General features: G+C 41.3%; 1 protein-coding gene and 2 long non-coding RNA genes across 7 annotated transcripts in view; 2 read left to right on the top strand and 1 right to left on the bottom strand.

Moving 5' to 3' along the window:
• The window catches only part of MAP3K7 (mitogen-activated protein kinase kinase kinase 7), a 60,273-nt gene extending 37,888 nt beyond the window's left edge, over positions 1–22,385 (bottom strand). For 2 of the 5 annotated variants that reach the window (XM_075597469.1, XM_075597468.1), the window contains exons 1-4: positions 21,981–22,384; positions 3,960–4,070; positions 3,021–3,086; positions 332–377 (exon numbers count right to left, since the gene is read on the bottom strand). In XM_075597469.1, the coding sequence (XP_075453584.1) occupies positions 332–377; positions 3,021–3,086; positions 3,960–4,070; positions 21,981–22,064 (307 nt within the window). In that variant the 5' untranslated portion in view covers positions 22,065–22,384. Of the gene's footprint in view, positions 1–331; positions 378–3,020; positions 3,087–3,959; positions 4,071–21,980 lie in introns of those variants that run through there. The other 3 variants (XM_075597467.1, XM_075597470.1, XM_075597471.1) reach the window with 3 other exon arrangements.
• LOC142492073 (uncharacterized) overlaps positions 1–25,874 on the top strand; it is a 304,992-nt gene that overhangs the window by 261,379 nt on the left and 17,739 nt on the right. The window lies entirely within an intron of this gene.
• Positions 21,748–23,121, top strand: LOC142493425 (uncharacterized). The gene is made up of 2 exons (XR_012801102.1): positions 21,748–22,207; positions 22,926–23,121. It is a non-coding gene; the product is annotated as an uncharacterized LOC142493425 (long non-coding RNA).

Below are 25,874 nucleotides of genomic sequence, written 5' to 3' on the forward strand. Positions count from 1 at the left end.
ATACCCTATGCATCTGCACAATTGTGGAAAGCTGCTTTAGGAATGCCTCTACCACCACTCTCCTACTGTCCCTTGCACAACATTTGCAAGATGCAATAAGCTTCCACAATAGTCACGCATACAGGTTGGATCACCATGAAAGGTGATTGAAGTTTTTGTAAAAATTGGTACACAAACACAAATGTCCCTACTAAATGAATGTAGCAAAAGTGTGAAATAAATGTGATCCCTGGTTCTTGACTATATTAAGACATTTCACAAAATACTTAATTCAAAGGGTATAAAAATCGTATGAAAGAATGTCGACATGTTTATTTATTTTTTGGCTTACCATTGTACAATGAACCTCCTTCAGCATATTCCATAACTAGACATACCTAGGAAATAAAAACAAATCCAGGATAACAGAACTAATCATTTAAAATTCAGCATTAAAACTTAATTAACTTTGGAGACCTATATAGAATTACTCCACTCCAGAAATACTGTTGTACTTTAATATTTTTCAATGTATTCATATTTACGATTCATATATACACATACATATTCATTAATATTAATGAAATCCTGCTTCGCTCTTGTTTAAGGAAATAAAAAACCCCACAAACATGCACAGATGCAGAGGCCGTTATCCTAACAGTTCACAGAGCCGTTTTCGTGAACTCTGCTGTATTCCCTCGTTATTCTTCCATGAACGCTGCCATGAATGCCGCCAATCACACAGCCCAATCCAGCAATGTGCCAGCACTAGTAAACACGCGTCTTAACGCGGGAAAGTTTGAAGAAATCATGCGACACAACCTGGGTATGCCCAGGAATACAAATCGTGAAATGTTCAGATAACGGCCGCTGCATCTGCAACATGCAAATACATATATGGACAGTTCTGCCAGAGAATTACCTAACATTTTAACAAACCGCATAGGATTTGTAGTGCAATAACAAAGGCTGTGAGTGCATCAGAAGCTAAAAGCAGCAAACCTGGCTGCTATGTTTTTATTTTTGAACCTTCCTCGTCCCTTAAAAAAAATAAAAAAGTATAATTGTAATTTTTTCAAGTACAGGTGTAGTCCGACTTCCTGTTTTCAGTGTCGCGATCGTGTTCGTGCAGCCTGGGAGGCTCAACTCTGTGGGGGTCCCTGCTTCTTTGACCCCCGCAGCATTAATCCATCAGACCCATTAGCCGGAAGCCAAAGAGTGAAGGAGGTGTACAGGTGTCCCAGAGAGAAGAAGTCACTCAGCAGCTCTGAAGGTAGGAAGCACTATGAAGCAGTCTCAGGTATGTCCAGCCCCTTAATGATTTAGATGCCCGAATATGGATATCTACGTCATGAGGGGGAATACTATAGAGCCATATTCAGTCATTATCATCATCATCATCAAGGTGGTTGGAAAGTGTTAAATATCCTGTCCAACCTCCTTAATGACGTACATGTCCGAATATGGTGCTATAGATAGTATTGCCTTCAAACGTAGATATCCATACTCGGGCATCTACATCAAGGAGATGGATAAGCATAGACTGCTTCGGTTCTACTATAGTGCGAGGTCTACCTGGATATCTGTGGTCAACCAAAATGTGGTTACAATGTACACCAGATGATGCTCTGCTTCAGCTGGAGTAGCTGTAATCACACTAGACGCAGTGGTTTCCAACCCTTTTTTTGGTTAAGGAACCCCAAATGAAATTCTGAGGAACCCCCAACCATCTCTGTGATCAGATGCATTGTAAATTCTTCTGCATTTGATACAATTTTCAAATGACCAGAACATTGCAGGGAACCCTTTAGGGATGCCCAGGGAACCCAAGGGTTTCTAGGAAACCTGGTAGAAAAACACTGCGCTGGAGAGTAGCTGTAAGAGCACTACTGCAGTGTTTTTCAACAAGGGTTCAGTAGCTGTAAGCACACTAGATGGTGCTCTGTTTTAGCTGGAGCAGCTGCACTGCTCAAAATTATGCTGAATCTTGACAGAAAAAACTGCTATAACATATCATCGCAAGTACAATTTACTGGACGCACCAGAAGCAGCAGGGCCTTGTCATCGTTGTGGTAGTTCAGCACTGCGCAAACAATTTCAGCTGCAGCCCACTTCCTGGGAGCTGCAGCATTCGCGCCCTCCCCCCTCTCCCCTCCCCAAAGGCATGGCTTCAAATGACGTTGCGAGTCACGTTGCGGATCACCTGACCCCACCGCGTCATGCGTTGCCATGGCGACGTGTCGCCGAAGACCCAGCTGCCGGTAGGTAAGTGAGTTTACAGAGGCCTCACGCCTTCCATGGCATTATATTAAATGCCTGGGGGAAGAGCGCAGGGCCTCTCTAGCCTGCGCCCCCCCTGTAAATTCTCCCTCCCCCCCCCAGTTTGCACACTGCTGTGGTAGTGTAATTCAAGAAAGAATTAGGAGGGAGAAAGACCAAGATTGGATCTATATCCAGTAGAATGTAAATCCTTCTGACTTGGGAAGTGGGGAGGGGTGAGCTATAGATATATAGATACAATGTTGGTCTTTCTCCCTCCTAATAGAGGTAAATGAGAATTGTAATCCTAATAGAGGTATATTAGTATTTTATCTGGTAGTGTTAGGACCTGTGAACTGGGTCTGCCTTGCCGTGGCTCACAATGTTTTGGCCAAAGGGTTAAACTAAATTACCCCTTTTCAAGATAATTTCTAAGTATTTTACTGTGTATTTTTGTCATATTGGATGTAGCATTGTGCTTCTCTGTTGCTTGTTGTATACATTTGCCACGCTCAATAGCTCTACTTTTTGACACATATACATTTTGTGGGGGCTCAGGGGTTCCCAAAATGAGCTTGCTGGGGTTCTGTATGTGTGTTTGATTTGATTGATTATTGATTATTGTATTACACAGCTAAAGCTGATCTCTGTATTGCATAAACTACCACATATTTGTAGCTGTATTTCTTACAATACATTACATTTTTGGACAATATAAATAAAAAATAAATAAATTTAAAAAAAACCACACAAACCCCAAAGACCCCTCTGTGTAAACTTACTGGGTTTAAGCAGGCTCCATACAGCTGCACAATATTTGGGTGGTTCACACGTGACAACTGTAGAAGCTGCAATTCAAAAAAAAACATGTTAGGCTGTGGAAAATAAACACTAAAGATTCACTTGGAAAGTGTTGAATGCCATCAATTATATGAAGCTTTAATATGTATTAGATTTGATGACTGGAAACTAACATGACAAGTCTCTTCGTCCAGTGAGATCACCGACATGAGCCAATAATTCATGAATTGCAAAAAACGCATATTAGAGCTGCCAGATTGACGAGAACATTTATTATTTAGCTGAAAATTATTGGACCACAAGGATTTATATTTTGTAGTTTCTTCTACTTTATTTCCCCTAACTTTTCTTCATTACGGCTATCCCCATCCTCCGCCTTTTTACTTTCTTTATACAACCAGAAACCTCTCCTGCTTCGCATTCTCTGCTTACATGCTCAGACGGTCTCTCCAGGAAACCCAAATGATTGTCTCACATGGATAGTTTTCCTGCAAATGAAACCTTCGCTTGAGGCAAATCATGTCTCTTTTTTTGCGTGATGCAATTTATTTTCGTGGAAGCTTATAGGGATGATCAAACGCTATATGAACTACTTGACATTTATAAAAATCAATGAGGTTTTGTATGGCTGTTAATGGGGAGGGGGGAAGTGCATTAATACACAAGTAGATAAAAAATCTCAGCACAAAATGTGATTAAGCATTTCCCAAGAGTATCATAGCAAGTCACAGTGGGATGAACAGTTTGTAGTGGGGAACAAATGTTGTAAGCATTTAAAAACGCAACGGCTCTTCGCACCAGGCCCATTAATCAAAAAAGGAGGCATGCAAGGATGGTACATTGCCTTTTATTGAAAAGAGTGTTTCTCTAAGACAATTCTAAGTGCGCTGCCTAAAAGTATCTGTACTTGTGAACAATACCTCGACCATAAAGGCCTTCCTTTCAGATTCACTTTCGATTTGCTTGATAGCCACATCTTTGCCTCGCCACTTTGCTTTGCAGACAACACCAAATGTGCCTCTTCCAACTACCTGTTTAGAAACAAAGAAATATTCTGTGAGAACTGACAAGATAGATATGCTCTTCAAATCACAAAATAAAACACATTAAAACTATTGTATACAAAATGTAGTAAAAAAAAAAAAAATAGGCAAAAATTCTTAGTGGGCTACATTCAGTTGATAGATACACAAACAGAGGGGGGGGGGCAGACATTGAAAGAGGGAGTTCAATGGGTGGAAACCAGCATGCGATCAGGGTTTTTAAGCGTGAGAAAAAACTTGACACAGGGGCAGAAAGAGAGACAGACAAACAGACTTGAGCAAAAAAAATAGAGCTAGTTGAGCTATAGCGAAAGATCAAAAATATAGGAAGGTGAAGGAATAGTGGAGAGCCTTGAAAGAAGAATTTTGTAATGAATACAGAGTATAACTGAGTTTTCAGGAGGAAAAGAGCAGAGATTCATCAAGAGAAGAACAAGGTTATTATCAGAGCAGCATTTTTATTAGATTGAAGGGTAGAGAGCTGCAAGGTCAGCAAGTAGAATGTTGCAGTAGTCCAGACGGGAGAGAGAGAATTAGGACATATTTTAAATATGTTATAAGCCGAGAAATAGTGAAAAGGTTGTATTTTAGCAATGGCATTAAGGAGAGGGGGAGAGTCAAATATGACACCTAAACAACGTGCTTGCGGAACTGGATTAATAGTGTTACAGTCATGGAAAAGACTGCAATAGGGCTGCTTAATCTTTGACATTTAGTTTGAGGCATCTGGCTGCCATCCAGGATGAGATCGCAGTGAGACAATTGGAGACCTAGGATTGCACTGCAGTTGTAAGGTTCGTTGTGGATAAATAGTTGTACTTCATCTGTATACATGTGAATTTTGAAGTCAAACAAATGAACAAGGTCACCAAGGAAAAGTATAGAGAGAAAAAAGAGCAGTGTTGTGGTACATCGAAAGATAGAACAGAGGACGGAGGACTTTGAAACAAATACATTAAAAAGGAACAATTAGAAAATAGGAAGACCGACCGGAAAAGACTATGCCAAACACCAAGGCAGCGGAGAGAACTGGAATGAGAAAATCGGGGGTCAATAAATTCAAATGTTGCAGACAGGTCGAGTAGAATGGGAAGGGAGCAATGTCCTTGTGATATAGCAATTCGGAGGTTGTTTGCTACTTTGGCGAGAACGGTATATTTTTAATAGTGCTTTCAAAATAATTAGTGTTTGTGCAGAACAGTAACGGTTTAATATTCTTAGCCACAGATTAGCACTGGTAATGAGTCTAGCGCCAGGCTTCATCAAGCTTCAATGCACAGTATCGTACCACAAACCTGCATTAACTTCCATAAATGGTAATAGCAGTTCATGGTGGATCGGGGTGCCATGCACGCATTGAAACTTGAGGAATATCTCCCCTGCGAGTCCTGGGTTGTACAACAAGATGCACAAATGAATTCCAAAAAAAAAATGCTTTGCAAACTTTTTGGGAAATCTGTCAAGTTGCATTGTTTAAAAAAATCTTTTGTAAAAATGACATTGTATAAAAGGTCAGCTGATCTTGTACGTTGACTATGCTTGGCGAGTATTTTTTGGCTAAGATTTCAAACCAATTGGGGGTGGGAGAGGGCATATTTATTCTGGTTCACGAACTTGAGAATATTTTGCACATCTATTTGTTGTAGTGCGATTTATTGATCTTGTATCCTATCCTACTGGAAGTGTATGTACGCGAGTCTTGGAATTGTTTTGGCTTCTGCTTCAGAGGATAGATTTTCTATTTGCTCTCTTTGGAGTGACCTACTTTACAACATGGGACAAACTCATACTGATGGGGCACTAAGCCGGCCTGGCCCTGGAATGACACCAAACACTGATATTTTAATTTTGTAGTTGGTGTCCTTTGGACTTGTAACTTATTGAATATTGAGGACGAAGTACCTCAAATCTAAACATAGAGTAAGCTAAAGATAAATATAAAAAAAATTGGAATAAAATATTTAGCAAATAAAAATACATCTTGTGAACACATTCACATGTCTCACAGGTCTGCAACCTTGCTTTTCCCCATTATCTCTTAGCATACAATGTATCCACTACTGCCAAGGGATTCTGGGTCAAGACATGCAAATGAGCACTCCGTAATAATATTTAGAGTAGTAAAGGTTCTGCTGTAGTAAATAGTGAAATGGCAGATCTCTCCCTGCTTGTCAGTGTTTAAATGGATATGGTTCTCTGTAACATATCTAAGAAGAGGTAATAGACTGGTGGGAGGGTTACCCTGTAGTGCCGACGAGTATTCTAAAACCAATCTGGGGCAATCACCAACAAGACCCAGGTACATCCTGCAACATTTCTGCAGACAGACTAATGGCCCATCGGATTAACAGCAGGGGTCCATGGCAGTCCCATTCAAACTGAATGGGACTGCCAGTGACCCCTGCGGTGTTAATCCAGTGAGCCATTAGTCTCTGCAGAAATGTCACTGAAATGTTTGCAGCATGTACCTGGATCTTGTTGGTTATAGCCCCAGATTTTCCAAGGCAAGTTTAAGGCAAGTGTTAGAATACTTGTCGGCGCACCTGTACCTCTCTGAGTTTTTTTTCTTCTTTGTTGAATGGATAGCCTGCCACAGACCACCGGCGCTACCCAAGTCACCAGACTCAGGACAACAATAAATACCTTCAAACAGTACGTTTTCTAAAAGGCAAGAGTATACCATGTAACTAACGCAAGCTATGAAATCTTATTAAAGGTTACACTTTATTATCATTCAGTATGGGGACCAGAATACAGAGACTTTACGTAATCGGTATAATTTATTTTAACTATATTTTATGGGCTTTGATTTCACCATCACTGTCAAGTGACACACACACACACGTTTGTTCCATTAAAAAAAATACCATTACCTAGACTCGTCTAGTCACTACATAAATATATTTAGCAGTATATTTCTACTCTAAAAATCAATTGGCCAAAATCATGTCTTATATCATGGAATAATCCTGTCTCTTTAGGGTATACATTGAAGTTTTCAAATTATTCCACCAAGCAATTATCTGCAATTGTCGAACATCTCTCAGCAGTCATTATCATCAATTATGTTTCAGATGACAAATGGAATAAAATGCACATGAAACAGAGTTGCAGTATTTTCTTATGTTATATCTCGACAGATAGCGTATAAATTCATATTGATCTACAACACATTTTCTTATAGACATACATTTCTAAAGAGAGACTGGAGGAGGAAGGGGTTTAAGTAACATTAGGAGGGTGGGGGGTGGAAGGGCATAAGAGACGCTGGAGGGTTGAGGCAGGGGGGGGGGGGGAGAAGAGAGAGGAAGGGTTGACAGACATTGGGGGGCAGGGGTGGTGAAAGGCATTGAGAGACATATGTAGGGGGGTGGTGGGGGTGGACATGAGGGAGATTACCAGCAGGGGTTTTCCTTGGATGGCCTTACATGCAGCAGCTTTGTCACAGAGCTACCAGCTCTGCCACCTCCACCCCATCTCGGAGCAGGCAGAAGGGGTGAGGAGTGTGACTGGTAGCTCCAGGACATGCTGCAGCTTCACAGACACCAACAGCCTGGAATACCACGGTAATAAATAAGTGCCGACTTACTACATATTTTTATTACTATCCCATCGGTATATTAACCAACCCTAATTAGAGACCATCATGTATACAGATCACACAAACCGGATAGTAGCACACGGGTACTCAAAAGAACTTGTGATCAATATGAAGGATTATTAAACCAGGAACATTTTGGTCCACTCACGGATCACTCAAAATACAAGAAGTACAGAGTAGACCAGTATATATGCCCCCAACCATGAAAGAAACTGAGCAAAAAAAAAATGTGTAACTTCACTACAGCTGAATGCATACACTAAAATAGAGAAGTTGCTGTCAACACCTGCATGATGCCCTTTATGATGTAGAACGAGTTGGACCTTCATTATCCACTCACCAGAGACCTTCAGGTATCACCACAGGGCGCTGATTTTTCTAGTTTATGATTCTACATACCATTTTAAGTTTAACTTTTCCTCCTTCATTACCAATCATATCACCCAAATTAAGAATTCTCTTTTTATCACTACAACGTTTGGGAGCTACACTTTAGTTTGTGTATGTATGCAAAAATGGTGACGTCATATATTTCCACACACTTTTTTCACCAAGTATAAATACTGGTCTACTCTGCCGTTTATGTATCCTGAAAAAGGTCCATGAGCAAACTGAAACGTTGGTCCCCATCACAAACTGCACACCTGTGAGCACGGGACTTGTATATGTGACAAGGGGTAATATACAACACTACGTAGCCGACTCACTTTTCACCACGACAGGGTCCCTCAATTGAGTAATATCTCCACTCAATATTTCACAACCTACATCTTAAAACACTGCCACCAATACAAAAAATAAGGTATAGGTGCTAAGGTCCTTGGTCCCCGTTTACCAAGAAAATCATATATGTCATTAACACACAAATCTATTGTAGCAAAAATGTCCAAAAATATAATCACGCTTCAAAACATGCAAAGTTCAAAAAAAGCCTGAAGACAATACTTAATCTAAAATATACAAAAAGTAGTAGTTACAAAAAAAGAATTAGAAAAAACAAAAACAAAATTTACAATATATGCAATGAAAAAAAAAAAAAAAATAATAAGAAAAAGAAAAAAGGTAAAAGACTACCAGATCCCTTCAGAGAGACTTGAAGTTGGAAATCCACATGTGCAAGACAAATACACATATTTTGAAATTCAAATTTATATTCCCAAAAGCATGGTTTAGATCCTAAACTTTCTGCATTGGAAACTGGCTAAGCGGTATGTATACCCATATATGAACTTGTATGGTCTACCTTTGCTGCCAATACTTTGCCCCCGTCCGCATGCCTGATTTCCCCCAGTGGATGCAAGTTCCTGATCAGGGTTGATTTCTTTTCAGGACCCACCTTGTCCTGCTGCCCAGCTTTATTATGATCTGACAAATGTGGCTCATTTGGAGCAGTCACAGTTATACAGTCTTGACGACACATTATGCCCAGACATACTGGCTACCCGTTTCAGTGATCGCGCAATGACAAATTGAGAGGCCGACTAGTCTAATTCTTGCTAAAACTGCCAGCACTATGGATCAAACAATCCTGTTTGTCCTTGTGCTCCTGTTGAACTAATGGCTGCAGTGGCGAGTGCCTGGCAGCTGCGTCTATCTCTGTTTCAGTAATGGATCACGCACAGCAGACAGGGACTGATTTACTGTTCTGCTGACCCCCAGCCCTGCTGACGGATGATTGCCGAGACCTGTTTATAACCAGGGATGTGTGCCAGATGTCTTACAGCGTTACCGCACATTTGCTGGACTACATTTGGGACTTTATTATGAATTTATATTATATGCAATCATGGACAATCAAGAAACTCACAATGACCGAAAACCTCGTTCAACCAAATAATGCAAGAAAGTTTAGTAGCGGGCGCAGCCTAGGCGGTAACTGGAAATAGTAAAAAACTGTACTATAGACGTACACCAAAGAAGTCCGATCTATGGTGCACATCACAAAATAGTAAACTACAGGATAATTGATAGTATTTATTAACTTATTAAAAGGTAGTACAAAATGATGCACCATAAAATAAGGTAGGTCTAGGACATGACCATGAAATAAGCAACTCAACACAAGACTAAAAGTACAACGGTTAATCCCCTGAAGGCTCGTTCATGCAAATGCTGGTATAAATTCTACAATAGGACTTGGCATAGATCTTTTGTGGTGATCGGAGAAAATTGATATTAACCATCTCACGAAAGGCTACTTAATTAGTAATACTGCCGTGTCATAAACACACACTTTGGTGTACATCTATAGTACACTGTTACTGTTTAAAAATCAATAATCTCCCAGCATATTGCGCAAGGACTAAAAATGCAAGGGCTCTGGCAGTTGTTTTAGAGAGCCTACATATTTTTCACCTTTTCCAATCTAAAGTGGTATCAAAAGTGAAGAGAGACAAGGCATCAGTGACACTGATCGCTCCTGTTTGGCCAAGAGGGCACTTGTATTGCTATCTCAAGGGGACAATGGCAGGGCAACCGTCAGTAGCTCAAGATCTACTTTCACAGGGGTTTCTCTTTCATCTAAAGCCACAAAGACCTTCTCTGGCTGCATTTAACACAGGATCTGGAAGATATTTTGGGCCTGGTGTGATAAGATACTTTATCAAGTATTCATTTAACAAGGTTTTAAGAAGGGTTTTAGGCAATCTTCGATTAAGGTGCAGTTTCTAGCCTTCTGTAAGTTTTTTGAGAATCCAATTGCTTTGCACTTTTTGATAACTAAATTCGTGAAAGCAACTTCTTGTATAGGTTCTAGTTTCCCAGTTTCAGTACGGGACCTAAATCTAGTGCTCAAAGCCTTAACGACTGGATCGTTTGAACCTTTCCAGGACATCCCTTTGCCATTTTTCACCAACAATATTTCTAGTTGCCACAACTTTGCATAGAACAGCAGGAGAACAAGCTCTTTCGTCAGTCCATTCCATCATCATGCATAACGGAGAGATTGTTATGAGGACTGTTCCAGCGTTTAGATCGTAGATTTTCACCTTAACCAAGATATAGTCGCATCTTTCTTCCCTAATCCTCGTAATGAAATTGAAAGGAAATGCCACTGTTAAGATGTTGTTGGGGTCATAATGTACCTTGAACCTACCAAATCCTTCCAAATGTCATACAGATTATTCATTCTTTGTGGAGGTCCTCACGTGAGTTAGTAGCCACCTACAATCTTTCGATGGATTAAGAAAGTTATCCATAACTCTTATCAGACCTCAGGGCTACAAATAGTAGCAGCCCTTAGGCCAAGTCCCTAATGGAGGCTGCAGCACACGCCTGGCGTTGAGTGCACAGCTTAAAACCGCTTTCTGCAGGCAGCGATCGGAGGTGCGGGCGTGGCCATGACGTGGGGGGGAGGGCACTGGAGATAATTGCCATCTCATGTACGGTTTAAAATGTATTTGCAGAATGAAACGTAGGAGAGTTGGAGCATCCTATGTGCTTTCTAATTGCATGCATCACACTTCGCTGGCACCGTAGAAAATCATCCTAGTATTATGCTGATTGTATCAATTATTAAAGATTGTTGGGTTGTGCACAGACAGCAGGACCAAGGATCATTTACATACCAACAGCACTATCACCACGCATTAAACTATGTTAGCCAGTATAATAGACCAAAGTAAGCTATGTTCCTATTGGCCCAAGCTATCTCCCCTCCTATTGGCTCCCAGCGCACCATGTGACAAGCCTGTTGTATCCCCTGCTGGCCGACGCGCCATAGCACCCCGTAAACCTACAGGGAAGGAGGAGACACTGGGGCCTGCCACTACCGAGGCGAGTGACTGGTGTGCGGCGCCTGGCCTTAGGGCTCATTCAATTACATCCACGGCTACCAGCTAGGCAGACAAAGGAGCTTCCTCTGCAGAGCAAATATGTAAGTCAGCTAGCTACCTGGTCTTTAGTTTCTACCTTTATTAAACATTGCAAGGTGGACATTTCAGCCTCTGTAGAGGCAACAATCTGACAAAGTCCTTCAAGCAACTATTAAATATATCATTTAGTTTTTCCCGTCCTAGATTAAAAAGCGTTGAGAAATCCTGTTTGCTTTTTCCTGCAGCCACCTGGGCCGCAGAAGAAAGAGCAAAATTGTACTTACAATATTTTCCCTTCCTCTAGCACATTGCAGCACATAACATTTGTGAGCTCTCCCCTATGTTGTAAACAGGGGTTATTTGAAAATTATATAATGTAGATACTGAATTAACTCTGCTCAAGTTCTAGTCATTGAAATACATCTGAAACTGGCGTTGGAAGAAGTTGAAATACCCCCCCCCCAATGACGTCGTCTTCTTGTCCTAACCATATGACAAGAAGAGCGTTAACCTGTTAGTTTTTTTCCTGCTGCCATGATGGGACTAGAGGAAAAAGAAAAATCTTGTAAGTAACATTTTTACTAGTTTCCAGGTTGATGTGCCAGAAAGCTAAAAACTGTCCATTTAAAAAAAAATTTAAAAAAAATAAATGGACTTGAGTCCATTTCACATCCAGCTTTTCTACTTTTACGCATATCAGAGGGGGAAGGGAAATTAACGGATTTAGGCATGCATTAAGCTTCTATAGAAATATTAAGCCAGAGTAAGTAAAAGTTTCACTTATTTGTAATGAATACAACACTAGATTCTCCTCTGTTACTCGGTGCTCCAGATTCATTAGCTTTTGGAGGTGACATACTACTCTTTTTGACCGACTCTTTCTTGCCCCTCAACCCTTTCAAATATTTGGGTAGCATTTAAACATCCACATTTTAAATTACTAACAAAAAAAAAAATTGTATGTCTTTAAAAAAGGTTGCTCCAGAAGGAGTGCAACGAGGTCCCGCTTTCACCTCTCTTTGTATCGCTATAATGTGTAGGACTTAACCTGGGCTTCTTCCTCCAAATCACTCTGTACTAATATTGGAATACATATTTCGTTCGTCATTTCATTTAAAGTTATGAATAGGAGGAGTTTGGTCACCTGTCCGTACAGTCCACAGCTAGTTTCACCAATGTTTGTAACTAATCACGTCACCTGCCTCATCTAGTTTCACCCAATAAAAAAATTAATTTAAAAAAAAGTCATTGTCCTTCTAGGACTCCTCTTCTAGATTTAAAGCTATATTACATCCATGCAATACTCAGCACAAGGTGTGTATACCTAACCGTTTAGCTCAACGATATTCTACATTTGGCAAATAGTTTGACACAATGAATGCTCACAATGGATTATCACATCAGTATTAATTTATTTTAATACAATATTTTGCAAATTGTTAAATCTACTTATCAACAGAGGAAACAATAGCAAAAAAAAAAAAAAAAATAAAAAAAAAAAAAAAAGGAGGGGGGGGGGGGGATTAACAAAAAACTACATTTCCTGAAACAACTAATTTAGCAGGTTAATATTTACATTTAGGACCGGGGGGAAAAAAGGGTGGGGTCCCTGCTCAGCTTTATAATACCGGTAATATTCTAGAGGTGGTGTTCTCTCTAGGAAGAGTAACTATAGTACACACGAAAAAGAAAGAATCCCTGGTGATGCACTCTCCTCAACTAAATTGAAAATAAATACATTGTATTCAAAAACAATATTTACATTGGCTTTATATCAACTAAGCCAATGAGAAGACATTAAGAGCCTGGTACAAGGCTGTTATCTAAGAACAGTAAGAAACATTCTGATAAAACACACAGGTTTCCAATATACCTTTCCAAATGTTAAAATGATATACATTGTGTTAAGCTCGTTTATCCTGTTTCAAAATAACAGATAATACTAACTTTGAAATCCATTTCAGCGTCATCCATGAAATTCACGGTTTGAAAAGCAAAGGAGTTTTGAATCTCAGACTTGCTTCTATAGAACAGATTAAACCCACTCTTGCAGTCTTTGCCCCCTGTCTATTTTGTCCTTATGGTATAGTCTTTAGAGGCACCCCATCTCAATTCACAGTGTCAGAAGTCTGGCAGTAGTTGTTGCTTGTAGTACACTTAGCCCTCCACATGCCCGTGTATCACCCTCTCACAAACCTATCTTTGGGTCCCTTTTCCCAACACAAAAACCTACATACAGGCGGTCCTCGTTTATCCGACGCAATGCGTTACTCAAAATGGCGTCGGATAGCGAAGCGTCGTAAAGCGAAAACCATTTTCCCATAGGAACACTGTTTAAATCAAACGTTCGTGAAGGCATTTTTAATGCTAAAATGCACAGAAAATGTTACTCAAGCAATAAGATATGCAGCACACACACAGATTATGATGTAAACATTACATTTATTGATTCCAGAACTGTAAAATAAAACTATAAAAATAAAACTATACTGTATTCTGTACAGTAATATACATGAGCAAAAAAACCAATCATCAATTATTGAAGGAAGATGATTGGGGGGGTGGGGTATCTTCAACAGACAACTGACTTTTTGGAGGTGATGTAGGTGGACTTGAAGGTTTGGGCCTCTTGAAGAATTTCTTCAATGAAGTCTGGACAGATCCTTTTCTTTTCTGCGTGTAGATTTCTCTATAGCAGATGATTTGGCTGGACACCCCACGAATGACTGTTGAACTCCGTTCAATGTTAGGGTCATTATCCTCAAATATGGCCAGTGCGCTATCAATGTGCTTGAATGCCGCAGTCAAAATTTTGGTTGACAAAGATTTATGTGGCTGTGCCACTTCAGCAGATTGGCGGGCCTCCTCTTCAGCAATTTTTTGCTCTTCTAATTACATCAGGTCTTCATTGCTCAACTCGTTAGAGTGTGAGGCGAGCAACTCCTCAATATCCTCGGTTTCCACCTCCAAGTTGATATCTCTGGCCATTTGCACAACAGTTTCTGTAACCTCTGCAATGGTCTGTGTAATGCCTTGGACATCTGACACAAAATCAGGGCACAAATTACGCCAAACTCCATTTAAATTGGATTGTTTGACCTCAGTCCATACCTCTCCGATGTTTCTTACTGCATGGAGAATGTTGTAACCCTTCCAAAATTCTTTCAACGTTGGACCTCCTTCCACATCAGTTGCTCTGATGGCCTGGGCAAATGTTTGCCTAAGGTAGTAGGCCTTGAAGGAAGCGATAACCCCCTGGTCCATCGGCTGTATCAATGAGGTGGTGTTGGGGGGCATGAACACCACCATGACGTTTGGATGATAGTCATCCAGGTACACGGGATGGCCAGGAGCATTGTCCAGGAGCAGCAATGCTTTAAAATCAAGGTTCTGGTTTATGCAATATAATTGCACAGCTGGGATAAATTGATGCTGGAACCAGTCCTCAAAAAGGCTCCCTATTACCCATGCCTTACGGTTGGACTTCCAAATCACTGGAAGTGTGCTCTTTGCATAACCCTTGAATGCCCTAAGGTTTTCTGCATGATAAACAAGCAAAGGTTTTAGCTTGAAATCACCTGCAGCATTTGATCCAAGCAGAAGAGTCAGCCTGTCCTTTGCAACTTTAAAACCAGGCATAGATTTTTCCTCTTTTGCAATGTAGCTTCTTCCAGTAGAGCCCAGTCTCGTCAACATTGAAAACTTGACGTGCGCCATAGCCGCCGTTCTCTAATTTTGGCCAATGTAACAGGGAAGGTTTTAGCTGCCTCCTCGTCAGCACTAGCAGCTTCACCTGTCACTTTAATGTTATGCAAGTTTGCCCTCTCTTTAAACCGCATAAACCAGCCCTTACTTGCAGTGAACGTTTCCTCAGTTGTCCCTTCTCCATGCTGGTGCTTAATGTCCTCATAAAGACTCAAAGCCTTCGCCTGAGTTAAGGCTAAACTAATAGGCACACGACGCTGGGATTGATATTCCAGCCATATGATGAGGAGTTTTTCTACCTCAGCAATATGCCCAACACGTTGCCTTATTGTTGTACCTTGCATAGGTGCTGAGCCCCTGATCTGTTCCAAGATTCTTGCCTTGTCTTTTATTATTGTCACAATAGTTGTGCGAGGTATATCCAAGGCACGTCCAATTTCTGTGTTCGTCTCTCCTTTCTCAGAGCTTTTCTAAACCTTTTTGGAGCAACACCACTTTGCTTTTTGCTTTAATCAGACATGGTTAAGGGCCTAAGATACACCAATAAACCTTCACACAGACTGTTCAGAATGATTTCCCTAACCTGCAGCCTTCTGATTGGGCAATTGTAGCAATTTTGTAAAGCGTCGTAAGAGCGTCGGATAAGCCGTTCGGGCGTCGTAAAACAAGCCATAGGGATGCATTGACTAGCGTCGGATAAGCCGTTCGTCGTAAAACGAGGACCGCCTGTATTGCATATTTCATTGCTTTCGGAGTTATACTTTTGCCCAACATTTAAGACGAAACCACAGGAAGAAAAACAAAGAGATATTCTAAATTCTTTGTAGACATGCTGGTCAGCCATAGGGTGGGAAAAAATAAACTTGCTCTTTAGACATTTCTGCGGCAAAAGACAGAAAATTACCATAATTCTGGTATAAGGCATTGGATGACAAGAACCCTTTTACATTAATATTTGCTTAAGAAAAAGGTTTGATCTCCCATTTCCCTATATACACAAGGCATTAAAATATTTACAACTCTAAAAAAAAAAACCAGAAGATAAAACGTGTTGCGTTTCGCAGGAAAGTTATTTACACTTGTTTGGAAACATTTATATCCAATTATGCATATTGGGTTGCACAGCACGAGAGTAAAAGTAAATTACGTTTCCTGAAATTACTAAAAAAAACAAAAAAAAAAACATTTATTTTGGCAAAGTGATAGAGCAGATATAACTTAACAAATCACTTAAAAAGCAAATATAACCTGCTCAGAAGTGAATGGACATGTACAGCATAGAAAAGCTCTCTAAGTAACAGGGTTTACTTGCAGAAATGCTTATTTTATGTGAAATTAATAAATGGCAGTTATAAGGTTTGGGAGACGAAAATAGCATATGTTAACTTGTTGGTTTGATAAGACCACAAACACATTATCCAATTTTCACAGAACAGTTTTGAATCAATTATAGCAATGGCAGAGAGGTCATGGGGAGAACAGGTAATATAGCTTCCATACTGTCACATTACAATGTACATAGATTTGACATGACAGAATGGATCTGCTTAATCCTAGTGCTCCACGTGCAGCTGCAAGTGTGACATTGCTAAATGTCACCAATGCCTGAGCAAGAAGTAGGGGCATCGGAAGAATGTTAGAGCAATTGATTTTATGCAGAAAAGAACAGAAACTTTTTTTTTTTTGTAATGCACAATTAAGACTCTTTTTTTTCTTCCAGAGGTTGAATAAATTGTACTAAAAATGCACCTTTTATATAACCAGCAGAAAGCATCTGAGGTAGAGGGACATTAGTTCACCAAAACAGAACTAGTCACCTGTTGTAACTCACTTAATCCTTTTGCGGTGTCACAGCCCTCCATGTACTAAAAGGAGCTAAAATTGTGAGGGTAATCTAAACAGGTGCCTCCAGAACAAAGGAATTTATCGGTATAATGCATTTACCAACAAAAACAAATCATGAAAGTAAAATGTGGTTTTATTTTAATTTGGTAATGCATGTTTATCTACAACTTATTGAGCCAACCTGTAAAAAGCAGTAAATCACCACAATTTTTCTTGGGGTGGGGGTGGGGGAGATAACACAGGTTTTCTTGTAACAAAATATTGCAGTTCATTTTCGGAAGAATACTGGTACCAACCCTGGGGTGTTATAAAATAAAATAGTGTGTGGGCTGGGGGAAAATTTCTGCTTTAATCAACAATGACAACCATGGCATAGTTACTTTACAAAGAAAGAACACATCAACTTAACATACATCAATTTTACAGTGTACATGTAGTCAGTCTCAAAAGCATTTGATTATTATGAAAACGTGGATATGTTGTGTATGATTTTGTATTAAATGTGCTAATCACCTTAATTTGAACCATTAAACATGGTCACTGCCATTAGTATACTTTGGTCCTATGAACGACTGTTGCTTTCATTTGTTATGCAAAAATCCCTAAAATTTTGCCCATGGCGTCTGTGCTGTGTGCAGTGATGACTGACCTGTCAATCACCGCTGCAACCGGCAACAGCGCTCCCCAACAACATTAAAGCCGGACCTGGCAACTCGGCACAGGAAAGCAGCTGTGATTGACAGGTCAAGTCACCACCACATAGCTCAGTGAGGAGAACAGTGGGAAGGTGGGAATTGGAGAGCAGGAGAAAGGCTGTGTGAGTGCTGGTGGCATAGCTAGTCAGAGTCTTCCTGTACTCTGCCCGCCCCCACTCTCAATGCACACTGTGGTGGGGGAGAGGAGTGTCGGTGGGTGAGCGAGATTCCGTCTGTGACAGTGTGGAACAGATATACACAGACACACACAGTGACACAGAGCGGCCGATTGGAAGAGGCACCTAAAAATTCATTGCGTTCTGGGAAGTGAAATAAAGGATAGAAGCCAATATGTTGGTAAACCAACACTTTTTTTTCACATTTAACAAGCAGAGCAAAGCATTTGTTGAAGTTACAGCTCTGCAAAAAATTCAGCAAAAGTTAATTCCATGGTTGGCAGCAAACTGTTGCATGGGAAGCCCCTACACCATTGTTAAAAGTAGGCTGCCCCCCCTTTAAAATATAGCTTAAACTCATTAATGGTCCCATTGCTACAGAATCCAGACTTCTCCTCCCGGGAGCACAACACAAAGCATTTGAGGCCTGGCAGATAGCCGGTATTACTAAATTAAAGGACTTCATCTCCTGGGACAAATTAATCCCTTTCGAGACCCTCAAAGGAGGAGAAAGTTAGCAAAGCGGGAGAGATTCCTTTACACTCAACTAGATCACTTTGTGTCTAAAAGACTGCCGCCAACACCGTTCTCCTCCTCGACATACTTTGAAAGTGTGTGCGAGGTCAGGGCGGGCTGCAGTGGTTTGATCTCGTCAATCTATCAAATAATACGCAATCCTGATGGAGAAAAAAAAAACGATTTATGCTGCAGTGGGAAAGATCTGGGTGCTTCAATAGTTATGGAGGATTAGCTGGATATATGTGAGACTGCAGCAACAAGTGCGGTATGTGTCACCATAAAGGAAAATGCATACAAAAGTGATACCAGACCCAAGTGAGACTACATAGGATTTACCCAGAGCTCCGTCTGAATGTTTCAGGGTCTGTGGACAATTGGTACACTTAAAACATATATGGTGGAATTGCCCAAGCGTGGCTGAGATGTGCGCCTGCGTCTTCGAGCTAATCATAGGCATTTTAGAAACCACGGTGCGCCCAGACACGTGGGTGGAGCTTCTCAATAGGCCTATTTGCAAGCTCCCTTACTGAACAAGTAAGCTAGTAAATAACATTGTTACAGCGGTGAGATGCTGTATAGCAGTCCATTGGAGACAGTTAAATAGTTCACATATTCTTCAATAACACCCCCCCCCCCCAATACTCTAGCATATAGCAACATAGTAGACATTACTGGTTGTGACAACCAGGTAGCTCAATGAGTCAGACTGGATAAATATCCACCCAGCACTACAAAAGGCACCCAAATCTGTGTTATACAAGCCTATATATGCTTATGGTTTGACTCCCACTTAACATTCGGGATGCACATTGATACCCTGACAACCAAGACCTACGCCAAACTAGGGGTACTTTACAGGAACAAATCCTCCCTAAGTCTCCTGGTCAGAAAGCGTATCGCACAGCAGATGCTAATGCCAATTATTGACTATGGAGACATAGTATATGGCTCGGCACCTCAAACCCACCTTAGCAAACTTGACAGCCTCTACAATTCAATTTGTCGTTTTGTTCTCCAATGCAACTACAACACACATCACTGCGAAATGCTCAAAGAACTAGATTGGTCAACACTAGAGTATAGGCGCAAAGTTCACCTTTCCTGTCTTGCCTTTAAATTCATGGGCAAGCTACCCAGCTACCTGAACAAGCTCCTCACCCCTACCACTTGCAGCACTTATCACCTGAGATCAGACTCCAAAAGACTGTTCATGGTCACAAGGCTCAACAAAGTATCCGGACGTTCCTCCTTCTCTTACCGTACACCCCAAAACTGGAACAACCTACCAGAGACTCTCACATCCACCACCAGTTTAATTTATTTCAAATCTAAGGCTGTCTCACATTTTAACCTGGTCTGTAACTGTTTCATACGCTCATGATATATATTTTCTTTAACTGGGCACGCAATGTCTTGTATATAATGTATACCCTGTTCATTTATGTAACTGTACTTGTAACCATGTATTTGTTTTACTCTGTGCCCAGGACATACTTGAAAACGAGAGGTAACTCTCAATGTATTACTTCCTGGTAAAATATTTTATAAATAAATATGCATGCTTAAAGATGTTGTACCCCCATGCCTTCGCTCTCCTATTGCTCCCACCATTGCAAACTGAATGCATACAGAAGGACGTCATGTCCCTCTCACTCACTTCACTTCTATACCGCATGCTGAAAATTCTTTGTATAAATAAAAAGCGTAAATATATATATATATATATATATATATATATATATATATATATATATATATATATATATATATATATATTAGTTTAAAAACGTTAGTGTCTAAGCTCTAGAAAACCATACAAAAAAACTAAACCTACAATAATATAGTTGCAATTTTTCTTAAAGTTACCACAAAAACAGAAGACTGACAGATTTGCTCTGTGCAAACAACATTTTAACCAAATTATAACATTACTTTAGACAAGTTTGTGGAAGACAAGTTGGAGGGTGGGGGGAGAGAAGGGGTTCATAATGTTCCTATCACTCCAAACATCTGTAGTAGGATGGAAAAATATCCAAAAAAACAATCAATCAATCACAGACAGCACTGCACACAGGACTACAAACACATCTATTTTAGTTGGCTTAATGTATTTGAAAAGCAAAAACAGATCACTATAATACAACATTATGATATGAGGAAGCTTCATAAAAATGGTGATATAAAAAATGTATCACTCTACAGAGCATTTAAAATATAAAAAGGTGGGAACACAAATAGATCAATAACAAAGTGGGCAATAAAACTGGAATATGAGAATAGTTATATCAGGATTCATAATCCATTTAAGTGATTATTCAACTGTAAGAAAAAATCACTGCACAGGAGAGTAAGATCCAACGTAGTCCATCTATGGTCCATAACGGGAAACTATCAAAGATTACTTTCAAATACAATAAGTCAATTCAGGCATATCAAAATATAGATGTGAAACATTACAGCAACACATTTAAGTCATAAAAAGGTATATAACATCCAACTAGATGTTTACCCTGAGAAAGCATGCCATTACAAATTCTAAAATATATATTTAATGTGCCTGGACCCTCTTGTGTTACAACTGAATATATTGGCTAGCTATCCACACTTTTCCATCTTGGTTACTTGGCATGAATCTTTAAGTATAGTTGTATTCATCATGCCACTAATTAATGAGTGTATGCATACAGTACTGTACATGATCACACAGCAGCTCATTCAATGAGAAAAACAACAATTGATGGGGATCAACCCTGTCATGACTCACATTGTGGAATAATATATATATACACACACACACAAATATAAATGAGATATAATATATAAATATAAAATATAAATGAGAGAGAGCGAGAGAGAGAGAGAGAGAGAGAGAGAGAGAGAGAGAGATTCACATGTCTTAGAGATGGGCTCTAGTCACATTCCAAGATGCACTGTTTATGAGTAAACCCGTTGCTTGCTTTATTCATTGTAACACCGCCGGAAGAGATCAGTGTATCTCAATAACTCGCACAAATAATAAATATAATGTATACCCTGTTCATTTATGTAACTGTACTTGTAACCATGTATTATTTGTTTTACTCTGCGCCCAGGACATACTTGAAAACGAGAGGTAACTCTCAATGTATTACTTCCTGGTAAAATATTTTATAAATAAATAATTTCGTTAGCCACAGAACGGGAGAGGGAGAGAGGGAGAGAGACACACATCACCCCTCCCCCCCCCCCCCATAGGAAAGTTGAGCAATTGGTGTTCACACATAGCTCAGTGGGCAGGTGACAGGAGCATCTGGTCAAGATGTGATTTTAGTGAGGACCAACTTTATGGACCAGTTCCGGTTTTAAAAACAACTGTTGTACAAAACAAGTTTCTACTCTGCTCACTTATCCCGCAGCACCACCGTGCTGTGCTCCCCATTCACACACCGCCGCTTTATTACTGACACTTCGACCACTCACCTTTCCACTATCACCCCACCCTCCTCCTGCATATCCCTCCGCCGAAACACCCCAGTATCCCTCCGCCAGGTCCCCCCCTCTCTCACCTCTTCCACCTCAATCTCCTTGTAGTCGATCTCGAAGTTCAGGCCCGGGAAAGTCTCGATCATTTCCGCAGAGGAGGCAGACATGCCTCGGTCTCACAGAGTAAGCGGGGCCCCCGAGGCGGGGTCAGGGGAACAGCTGCTACCGGAGAAGCAGAAAGCTCCAGGCATAAGGCCGGCGCCACCGTACACTTGGGATTCACTGGCGGCCCCGGCCCGGTGAGGAGCAGGTAACCCCCGGCCGGGACGCCTGGGGACGGGGCTGAGGTGATGGCGGAGGGGGAGCTGCCGCCGCTGTGCTGCGACCGTCCCGATCCGACCATACATGTAGCGCCGGAGGCAGCTCAGGCCGGGAGCAGAGTCGCGGTGAAAAGGGGGCGGGGCGGTGTGACGTTGCGACCGTACGCGAAGAAGGGCTGCTCACGAAGTAATCCGCGGCTCTCGCGAGATTGCAGTCTTCCGAAGGGGAGAGGGGTTGGAGGGGGCGCATGCGCTGTCCATGGTGCTGAAAACGGGCACTTTGACTTTCCCGCGCGCAGGAGAGCGGCGGTACTGGGGCACGGCTCATTGCTATATGTCTTTACATGTGCCAGAGATGTAAAGCTAATTCGGCCGGATTTGGCGTTTGGAAGGGAAATAGGAGGATGTTTACTTCTAATACTAGGTTCACAGATAGGTGTGTGAGGTAGAGTCCTCACACAAAGATCCCTATAATCTGCACTCAAAGTACATGGACATAGTATAGTATATGATGGATTAAATAATCCAGGAATACAGATATTCCCATAAAGAGAATATAAGTATATCTCCTATGTACCACTAACAATATTTATGAAAACAATAACATTTTATTCATAATAAGAGGATGTTTCCTTCTAATGCTAATCATTATTCAGCAATTTAAGTTGTCATATGTCGCCATTAGTAATACAAGTCTCTCTTTTCCAGGTGGGCATGACAGCGCGGGACGGCATTAGCAAGAAGCAGCTGGTCTCTGGATGCCTGGCAGCATGTAGCAATGAAGCGTGGTGTTTGGCAGTATTGGCGTTTGGTGTCTGTAAATCGTATGAATGTATAGATAATCAGTACTACACTCAAATAAAAGTTGATAACCTGTCTCTTGTTTATCACATCACATCTGAAATAGTTTGATATGTTTTGCGTTCACATTTACTAGCAAGTTCTGTTTGTAATTTGTCAGAATGTAAAAATGTGTTTGGCATTCTCTGTAAACACATATTGATAGAAACTGCAACTATAACCCATATGATCATCGTCATCTGGTTGTTGCCCAGGTTATACCATGGAACTACTAATGTTTGCTCACAATTCATATTATTTGATAGATTTATGACAAAAGATTGGAATTGCTAAACATTACAAAGCGCCTGTTACCACAATTCTGGGTGATTCTAAATTAAACAAGCGGCAACCCGTGGAAGAAAAATAGGGAGGTGGGGCTGACGGAGGGTGCTAGAAATGTCTGCGAAAAAGGTTTTGGAAGTGTAGAAAAATATAAAGTGCTGCTCAGGCCCACAGGCTTGTTGGTTATTCTTTATAGTTTGTGTAGTGGTGGCTCTTTGTGCTTCCCACGTGCTAGATTCATCTTCCAAGGCTCGTCACCTTGCTGCAAAAAGAAATCCAAATCCTAGTGGCGTTCTTAGGATATTCCAATGGTCTTGAATTTGGTCAAGAATTTGCTGGCAAGAACAGTGAAGATCACCAGTACCTGCTGAGTTCTAAATATAGAGATTGAGAGAGAGAGCTTTGTAGTGTTGTTGGTGCTTGGAGATTTGATTCGATATTTCAATTGACACCATTAGAACTCTGTTAAGTCTAGAAAATGTCAGCAAATGTGATAGATTGTAATTGAAAGATGATGTTCTACTTTGCAAGGTGTGTTAACAATAATATGAATTCAATAAAAAAATTCCATCAAAGAAATATAGAACGTCAAGAAAAGCGACACCTAATCGGCCCATGCTTTTGTCTGTTGCTAATCTTCCCACCCTACGTGATACTTCACATTCATATTTAGTATAGCCTTATGTCTAACCTAAGTATAACCCATATTTTATTCCCTCTATATGATATATATGTATACTGAGGGTGGGGGCCTGAGCCTGCCTCCCCCAAACTATCTTGCTGTAACAGTGCACTAAAATCAGACAACTCTCCAGACACAGATGTTGGGAGTTAACCTTTCTTTTATATAGGAAACTAGAAAAGGAGAGCCAAGCCGTATCCCTGGTATAACAGGGTGAGAGGCCACTACCCTTTAACCTTAATACAGATTTTTTTTAAATTATACAACAACACTTCCCCCTTCCCAGCGCTTCCACAATTGTCCCAGTAGTGTCCCTGCAATATCCCTGTGGCCTCCGTTACTGTAACGCTTGTGCTCACCACGAACAAGGCGGTACCCCGGAACTGAGATGGGAAAGTATATAATACGCCACCCATAGCAATGGGGGCACGTCTGGAGAGTGGATAGTCAAGGTTGCTGGGTCAGGATTGGAGAAGAGAGAATAGTCTTGATACTTGCCGGGGTCGGAGCCAGGAGAGTAGTCGATATCCGGTGTGCTGTGGGCAGGGGTTGGAGCCAGTAGAGTAGTAGATGTCCGGGTGCCGTAGTCAGGGATGGAGAGGTACGGAAGGTCAGAGGCAAGATGGGGTCGGTAGTCCAGAGAAGCGGAGTCCAAAGTCAAGCCAGGTCGGTACACAGGAGATCAAACAGCAGAACAAGGTTAGGCAAGGTATACGCAACAAGGAACATGGACATGGGAACAGCAAGGCTACAAGGAACTCTAATCAGCCAAAGTGCCAGTGGCACGGCTGAGCATATATGGGGAAGCTTGACCAATGAGATGGGAGTGGAGCAAAGATACGGCCTCTGCAGAGGCAGAGATAGGCTGGAAGGTGCAGGAGACAGGTGGGAGTGATGATGAGGGTTGACACGCAGCTGGGGAGCGGTGCACGCGCGTAGCAGCCGTGCGTCGCAATGGGGGCGGTGCTGAGTTCTGTGGAGTCGTTTAAATCTCTCCGTGGGCCACACGCTGTAAGCTGCACGGGAGTGTGCGGAGCGGCAGGTAAAGATGAAGCACGCCGTGGGGGACGTGCTCCCCGATTCCTTACAGTTACCAGGTAGCACCAATGTGTGATGAGCAACGCTGCAGACCAATGTTGTGGCACACGGAGGGAGGCCTGCTGTTTATATGCTGAGGTCCCTGTAGTTGTACTTGTGCAGAGCCTGGTTCCGTGGGGAGTGGCCAAATTGCGGTTCTGTACAGCCGGTGGATCTGTCCCTCTCAGCAGGGGTAGCACTCAAAGGATTTCTGTCTAGTCCTTGTGGGAATCCCGGCGCCTGTGGTTAGGATTAGATGCTGACTCCTCTGGGAAAAGTCTTGTCTCTTGAGTCCCTTCCTCACACCTTGCTCCCTGCAGGCCGACTGACTGACTCCTTTCTGCTCCCGTGACCTTTTTCTCATGCTCCTACAGTATTACAGCAGCAGGGCTTCTGGGAGTTGCAGTCTACCTGCTGCTCTGTTATTGGTTCATTCCCAGCAACACACACACAGTCCATTCCTGTATCTTTCCCTACTGCTGCTGTTGTCCTAACAAGGTGCTGATAACTGTGACAAAAAAAAGGTTGGACATCTTTTTAGAAAGGAAAGGTATACAGGGATATACCAAATAAGTATACATGGGGAAAATGTTGATCCAGGAAGTAATCCGATTGCCAATTCTTGGAGTCAGGACGGAATTTATTTTCCCCCTTAGGAGATATCATTGAATGTATGTCACACGGGTTTTTGTTTGCCTCCCTCTGGATCAATATACTGTAAGTACGGATATAAGATAATGTATCTGTTGTCTGAATTTAACATGAGTTGAACT

The sequence above is a fragment of the Ascaphus truei genome, chromosome 4 (genome assembly GCF_040206685.1).
Source record: "Ascaphus truei isolate aAscTru1 chromosome 4, aAscTru1.hap1, whole genome shotgun sequence".
In the NCBI taxonomy this organism is placed as follows: domain Eukaryota; kingdom Metazoa; phylum Chordata; class Amphibia; order Anura; family Ascaphidae; genus Ascaphus; species Ascaphus truei.